The 8331-nt window shown below is 39.7% G+C and overlaps 1 protein-coding gene across 1 annotated transcript in view; it reads left to right on the plus strand.

The window, feature by feature from the left end:
- Positions 1 to 8331, plus strand: part of OBSCN (obscurin, cytoskeletal calmodulin and titin-interacting RhoGEF) — a 312151-nt gene that overhangs the window by 46839 nt on the left and 256981 nt on the right. Inside the window, 1 exon segment of the mRNA XM_042782023.1 lies at positions 7467 to 7742. Coding sequence (XP_042637957.1) covers positions 7467 to 7742 — 276 coding nt within the window.

Genomic DNA, 8331 nt, shown 5'->3' on the forward strand with positions numbered 1-8331 from the left:
CACTTGTACAGTCACCACTGTCTCCTTTCCTGTTGTCAGCCTCTCGTATGTCCTTGCTGACCCTGGCAAACAGAGCCTATTCTTAGGTCCCTGGAATCCAAATGAGAATGCTATCACTTTAAAATCCAAAATGGTTGCCACTTGTAAACATTCAAAATGGTTGCACCCTCAGTCATTTTAAATATCCAAAATGGCCACTGATTGTAAACATTCAAAATGGCTGCACCCTCGGTCTCTTTAAATTTCCAAAATGGCTGCTACTTGCAAACATGCAAAATGGTTGCGCCCTCAGTCACTTTAAATATTTAAAATGGCTTCCATGTGTAAACAATCAAAATGGCTGCGCCCTCTGGATAGCACAAAGTCCACAGCTCAGGTTGTCTCCCTCCTTGCTGTTTCCCTTCCTAGTCACAGGCCACTAGAACAGTTGTCCCTGCACGTCCTTGACTGGGACTGATCTTTAGGTCAATTTTCAGGTCCCAGAACTACTTGGAAATATTCAGGCTCTTGGTCTTGTCAGAGTAGCTGACAGTCCACAGCTCTGACTGCCTCTGTACTCACTGTTTTCATTTAGGTTTTTCCACTAGTTGGTGCCTAATGCACTTCTGTATAGTCCCTTCCAAAGCTCAGGGTTCCAGGATTATCATCTGTATCTCTGTCAATTGGTTTTCTTTTCTTTGTAAGAGGGTCTTTGTTGCTTGTCTGCCTATTCCTCCATCTTACCAGAAGTTGAGCCTTTGCATTAAAGCTGAAAGACTCATTAGGAGCTTTGTCTGCACAAATGTCCACTTCTGGAATTTGGGCTGCCTTGCATGCAGGTCAGAGAATCCTGGAGGGAGATAAAAGTACACTCACTTCTGGTTTGGTAGACCTTTGAATTCCCCCTTCCCCCAATCCATCTGCTACTGTTTACCCTTCAGGAGTCTCAAATAGCTTCTTCATACATTCTGTCAATGCTTTATAGCTGCATTCAATGGATGAGACAGCATGGACTGAGCTTCCCTGGAAGTGGAACCATCCATAGATACTTTTGTAAAATTTTCTTTTTTCTTTGTAACAATGCCAGTGAACCCAAACCTTGGTGTGTGGTTTTTTTTTTGTTTTTGTTTTTTTTTTGCATAGAACAAATCCTAAGCAATGCCAGCAGAGGGTGCCATTCTTGCAGTAATATTTATAACTTATTCAGGCAAATTTTGAAGGCAAACCACTGTGTAGCTGGCAACCTAATGTTGTAGTCTCAGGTGTGGGATTAGAGTAATCATGGAAGGCTCCCACATGGTGCTTCCCAAATAGCAACCACTGATAACACACACACACACACACACACACACACACACACACACACGTGCATGTCATCAGGAGTGGTTTTGTGAAATGCATGTCAGGGAGATAATGTTTCCTTCAATGTTACTTTCTTTTGTCAAGTGAAAATCAGAATTAAGAGTAAGCTTGGTAAAGTCGTACCTTGGCTATATGGCTGAGTATGGGTCACAAAATGAGCAACAAATGCTTTTACTTTATAGTTTAACAGATGTATTTCAACTTAGGCTGAGCCTGAGGATGACCCAGTTATTTATTTGACAATTGGATAGAAGCATGTTTTGGCCTTTTTTGGGATATACATGTGAGGATATGACAGTTTTTAAGTGTCAGGTGGTAACATAACTGGTAAAGAAATGATAATAAGATATAATTAAAAAATCAAAACTGTTATTGACTGGGGAAAATAAATATGGATAGGTGCACAGATGGAAGTCAAATCCATGAGAGAAACATGAATTTTCATCTAGACCTTTGAATAGCCTGAATCTATACTCTGATATCTGAGAGCATCTTACCTCAAAGATTTTGACTTGAATTTCTCTGTGTGTTCAGTTAGGTGGTAAAAACCAGTAAATTCTGTTTTTTTAAAACAAGTGTTTTGAATGTTCATGTTGAAGACAAATTTATAATGGAATTAAAAGTTGTTTTAGTTATCCAGTTCTACCAAAAAAAATACCATGATTGGGTGGCACTGAAGAATAGAAAAGGAGCCCTGTTGGTGAGGGGTTAAGTGCTTGGCTGCTAACCAAAAGGTCAGCAGTTTGAATCTACCAGCTGCTCCATGGAAGAAAGATGTGGCATGTTGGTTCTGTAAAGATCACAGCCTTAGATGCCCTGTAGGTCAAAGGGAATATCCAGAGAGGATTGTGTAATAGTTGTGAAGAAGATTGTTTTAAGCAAAAGGTGAAGCAGTGGTGTCAGTGTCACAGTGAAATATGAGAGGCTGAAGGACTGGAGGTCGAGTGGGGTATTGGTGACTCTACTAGGAATGAGGGGGTTAGAGGCTGGCAGTAGTGGCTTATGAGTAAACCTGAGGTGAGAGAGAAGAACGAGCTGGTGTCTAAAATTGTTTTCCAAAGCCTGCTTTGAGAAGGAAGAGAAGATAGTGGGGAAGACCCAGTGAAAGGAAGGCTGAACCCTTCATGTCTATTGTCAACCATTGTGTCCTGAGCCTGTGCAGATTGTTGGGGTCTTCACCACTGCCTTGCTGTTATCACAGCTGCCTGCCCTGGTATGGGTCACCAGACTACTAATGAACAAGTTAAATACAGTGTTATTGATCCTTTAGTTTTTCCTTCATGAAAAATAAATTTAAGACATAAATATAAAACAATTTGTATTTTGGGCACAGAAGTCTTTTTTAAAAGATTAAAAATTCAATTCAGGGAATTTTAATGTTTTTGTTTTCTTTACTGGGAAATCAGAGATGTATTCCCAACAGAAGGTTTCTAGTAGATGAAATTAACCCTTTCATGAGCTGTGGGACATATATTTCCTACCAACATTTTCAGCCTCTCAGATTTCTTGGGAAGCTCCTGTCCCAGTTGTACATCCTGCCACTTGGAGGGGATCTGTATAACTACATGAATCCAAAGAAACTGGCCTCTTTCCACCAATCCTACCACTTAGGAAATATATGTCCCACATAAATGCATCAGAATCCATATTACGTCAGTTTTTTTTTCCTTTGACTTCAGCATGCTCTCCATTACCAAAAAACACATATCATTAAAAAAACAAAAACACAAAAACCTGAAAGAATAATCCAAAACACCAAGTCTGGATTTCAGCAATACTGTGGATTTATATAGTGTGAAAATCCTCGCATTTCTAATATTTGAAAATGTCTGCTAGAATGTAACAAAGTAATGCTAAATTAATATCTGAGCTTGCAAGGAAAAAAGGGAAATTTTCAGATGTTGAAAAGGGAATGAAAAACTGAAGCAGTAAGTGATGATTGATGCTGTAGTTACTGTGGTGGGGTTTGGTTTCAGGAATGAGGCCTGACCTATACTGCCAGCTTTCAAATAGGCAGTGAGTATGTAGGCTTGAGATAGGCGAGGGAGTGGAACAAAAACCTCTGTGTAAAGCTGGAACCCTTGTAGAACAACATCATTAGAGAAAAGATGGACCAGAAAAACAATTTTCCCACACCAAAAAGAGAAGACAAGGAAGCATGTCTATCTGCCTTGGCTCAGGTGGTAAAATATGTTCCTCACATGGGTTGGGATTTGAACTTATAATAATAGGAACCCCTAGGCTGAAGATTTAACCTGAAAATGGGCCTTAGGCCAGTAAGACTTCCAGGGTATCTAGCAGGAGTGGCTGTAAAAGGCTCAGGAGGGATAATCTTACCACCCAGGCCATACATAATTATTAATAGAAGAAGCAAACTTTGCTGCAGATAAAATTACAATGACATCTGTATCAAAGCACCAGAGAACAAATCCAATATAAATGAGAATCAGAAGGTACAAGAAAAATCAGGATTAGACTTCCTAGGAACTTCAGATGATAGAACAACAATCAGAAGGAGAATACAAAGTAATCATATTTAAAATAACTAAAGAGATATGGAAGATTTGAAAATATAAGAGAAAAGCAGAATACTATGAAAAACATTTGAAGAAGAACTAAATGGAACTTCTCCCCCCGCCTTTTTTTATTGTGATTTGGGTGAAAGTTTACAGAGCAAATTCACTTTCCATCCAGCAGTTCACACACACATTGTCTCATGACATTGACTACAATTTACCCCAGTGCAACAGCTCCCCTCCCCCTTCCTCCCAATAGTCACCTCTTCCCTGTGTCCATCCCTCCATGCACTCCTGCCCCCTGAACTGTCTCCCTGTGTATAAACAGCCTTTCTTTCTCCCATGATTGTTCTCTCCAAGAAGTATATCTACCTCAGGTACGTGTTCAACTCCTATGCCTATCTTTTGTTTGGCTGGAAGCCACAGGTGTGGGTTCAATTCCAAACCTGAAGGGGTGCTAGGGACCATAGTGTCAGTGGTTCCACCACGCTCTATCAGATCAGCAAACCTGGTCCCCCCCCCCTTTTTTTTTCAAATGGAACTTCTTGAAATGAGAAATGTTACATTTTTACTTAACAATTAAATGGACAGATAGACAGCAGATTAGAAATAGCTGAAGAGATAATTAGTGAATTTAGACATATATCCAATAAAGTGTACAGAGTGAATCACGAAGAGGTACAAAATAAGATATATTGACAGATAAGGATGATAGAAGCAGAAAGTCAAACAGATGTCTTCTAGGACTTCTAGGAGAGAGAAGAAAGAATGAGGAAAATGTTCTTGTTGTTGTTGTTAGGTGCTGGACAACAGAATGAAACACTGCCCAGTCCTGTCCCATCCTCACAACTGTTGATATGTTTGAGCTCATTGCTGTAGCCACTGTGTCAATCCATCTTGTTGAGAGTCTTCCTCTTTTTCACTGAGCCTCTACTTTACCAAACATGATGTCCTTTTCCAGGGACTCATCCCTCCTCATAACAAGTCCACAGTATGGGAGACGAAGTCTTGCCATTCTTACTTCTAAGGAGCATTTTGGCTGTACTTCTTCCAAGACAGATTTGTTTATTCTTCTTGCAGTCCATGGTATATTTAATATTCCTCATCAACATTTAATTTAAACACATCAGTTCTTTTTTGGTCTTCCTTTATGCAGCTTTTGCATGCATATAATCCCAAATTCAAACCCACTGCCATTGAGTTGGTTCCGACTCATAGCGACCCTCATTGGGTTTGTGAAGTGCTAAATCTTTGTGGAAGTAGACTGCCCTGTGTTTCTTCCACAGAGTGGCTGGTGGGTTTGCCAGCCTTCTGGTTAGCAGTCAGATACCTTAAGTGCTAAGGTGATTGAAAATACCATGGACTTCTAGAAGAAAGTATAGAGAATGAGGAAGATAAAATGACAAAATAGATTGTGGCAGAGAATCTTTAGAAATGATAAAAGGTGTGAATCCTAAAATTCAAGACTCAAAAGAAATACTGGGAAGTATAAAGAAAAATTCACAGTTAGACACAACATAGTGAAACTGCAGAAGGTCAGAAGCCAAGAGGAGCTCTTAAAAACCACCAAACAGAAAAAAGAGATTAGCTATTATGGAACAACAGCTATTCTTCCTGCAATTTTTTTACCACCATCAAAGAGCACAGAAAAAACTGGCAAAATCTTTGATGAATGAAGGGGAATATAAATGCAAAGCTAGAATTCTATATATAGCCCAACTATTAATCAAAAATGAGATAGAAATTTTCTTTCTTGGTACCAGGGATGGGAGGGGAGTAGAAGGGAAGGAAATAGATGGATAGTTAAGAAACAGGTGTTGATATGGGTGAAAGGAAAAGCAATATACCAAAAGCATGTGACGAGCACAATAAACATCACCAAGGAAAAGGAAGACACAGAGAGGTGCACAAGAGGTGCAGATAATAAAGGTAAATACTATTGAATATATAATACTGCATTATCAGTAATAGCAAACACTAATCCATGGGTGGAGACATAAGCAAGAAGATCAGGTATGGATAGGCAAATGGGAATATACCCACAACCATACATAGTGTGGGAGATGATATTCCTACATAAACATTTTTATGTGCTATAAAAATGTCCATATGCAATTTAAAGCTAACAGGGGGCAAAGTTAGGATAACTTATTAGTTACAACTAAGCACCTTGAGGAAATGAGTTGCTGAGCCTATGGGCTTGGGACCATGGTCACAAGGGGCATCATGCTCAACTGGCACAACATAGTACACAAAAATATTGTTCTACATCTTACTTGAGTAGTGACTGGGTTCTTAAAAGCTTGGGAGTGGCCAACTAAGGTGCAACTATTGGTCTTTCCTCATCTGGAGCAAAGAAAAGTGAAGGGAATCAAAGGCGCATGGAAACAGTCCATAAGACTAATGGACCATGAGAACCTCAGCCTATATGACCCTGAGACCAGAAGGATTAGATGATGGTGCCCGACTACCAATGCCAACCACTTAGAAAGGGATCAAAATTGGAGCTTCCGGATAGAGTGGGAGAAAAAAAAAATGGAACAAAATGAAAAACACAAAACAAAACATATAAAAGAGCAGGTTTACTGGTTGCATAGTGACTGGTGGAACCTTCTGGAGGCTTGGAACTGAATTTAGTCCCATGGCTTAACTCTCAGCCAAACAATAGACAGGCTACAAGCAGAACAACTACACCAGGGAGAAGCACTCCTTAGAACAATCAACCATGGGAGATCAGAAGGACAGCATTTGGAAAGAGTAAAAGGTAGAGAGGCAGGAATGCATAGGCAGGAGGACACAAGGAAAGAGTAACTACAGGTTGAAGTGAGAGGAGAACTGTTACACTGCTGGGAATGTAATCAGTGTCATAAAACAAAATGTGTATGAACTGTTGAATGTAAAATGAATCTGCTTTGTAAAATTCTACCCAAATCACAGTAGAAAGTAAAAAAGAAAGTGAGAGTGAAATAAAGACATTTTTAGAAAGTAGACCGAAAGAGTTTATTATTTACAAAACTTTGTTGAAAGAATCATCAATAGATATAGTTCAGAAAAAAGAAATTTTGATCTAGATGAATTGAATGGTTCCTAGAAGTAATGTGATACAAAGCAAAAGAAGGAAATTAAGAAAAAACACCTTATACCAAGGTTTAGGAGTTGATTACACCAATGGTGATTTGCCTGCTCGAAGTTGTAGTATTCATTAACAGTCTTTTATATCAGTGCTCTTGTAACTTAGGGATATTGCCTGTTCTTGCTGACATCACAAGAAATTCAGTTTAAAATACTTATACTTTGATGTTCAGGCCACAAATGATTTCTCCCTTTGTTTAGATAATTATGGTACTGCAGCTGATGAGTAGATGTTAGAATATGAATTGTGACATGTGCCTACCTGAAAATAACTGAACTGGGAGGCTTCAGATTCTTATAACTAACTTGATTCTGCTTCATGCATCGTCTGAGTATGAAGTTCTATGTGCTGAGAAATCCAGGAATGAAGTAGGCTTGTAGCCAAGGCATCATAGCTTTGAGATAGAGATAGAGGGACCTCATTCAGTTCCAGTAATTCACTGTTTTTAACCCTGAGTGTCTCTCTCTATCTCCCAGAGCCCAAGGTGGTGTTTGCCAAGGAGCAGTTGGCACGGAGTGATGTGCGGGCTGAGGCAGGGGCCAGTGCTACGTTGAGCTGTGAGGTAGCTCAGTCACAGACGGAAGTGGTATGGTACAAGGATGGGAAGAAACTGAGTGCAAGCTCAAAGTTGCACATGGAGGCCACAGGCCGTGAGCGGCGGCTGGTGGTGCAGCAGGCGAACAAGGCAGACTCCGGGGAGTACAGCTGTGAAGCTGGAGGCCAGAAGGTCTCCTTCTGCTTGGATGTGACAGGTGAGTTCCTGAGGTTCCTCTTCTTTAGGAGCATGATCAGACAGTGGTTGGGAGGAATTGCCACTTTGTACCATCTCCCATATCTCTTCATATAACAACAGCTCCCATGTGTTAACTACGTGGTGAGTGCCAGATCATTTGTAAAGTGCTTCTTGTCTTTTTACTTGTTTAAACTCCAGAAAAACTGTAGGAAGAGCTCTTATTATTCCCATTTTTCATATAAGGAACAGAGAAATTACATAATTCTCCGAAAGTCACACAGCCAGAAGCTGGGTTGAGTTTAGTATTCTGGAATTATTTTCCTCTTGCTTGAAGAACTGTTTTCAGTATTTATCTTAGCAGTCTTCTAGTGGCAAATTCTCTCATTGTTTCCATTTCCTTATTATTACTATTTTTTTAAGAGTTGGTTTTACATACAATGTTATGTGTACATTTAGTTTCACTCCCCATTTACCATGCCCGACCCTAACCCAGTCACCTTATTTTTTTTTTCTTTTTTTTTATTAGGATTTGGGTGAAGATTTACAGAGTAAATTCACTTTTCATACAGCAGTTCACATATACTTTGTCTCATGTCATTGACCAAAAT

The sequence above is a fragment of the Orycteropus afer genome, unplaced genomic scaffold (genome assembly GCF_000298275.1).
Source record: "Orycteropus afer afer isolate SDZICR_OR568_19922 unplaced genomic scaffold, OryAfe1.0 scaffold00219, whole genome shotgun sequence".
Taxonomy (NCBI): Eukaryota; Metazoa; Chordata; class Mammalia; order Tubulidentata; family Orycteropodidae; genus Orycteropus; species Orycteropus afer.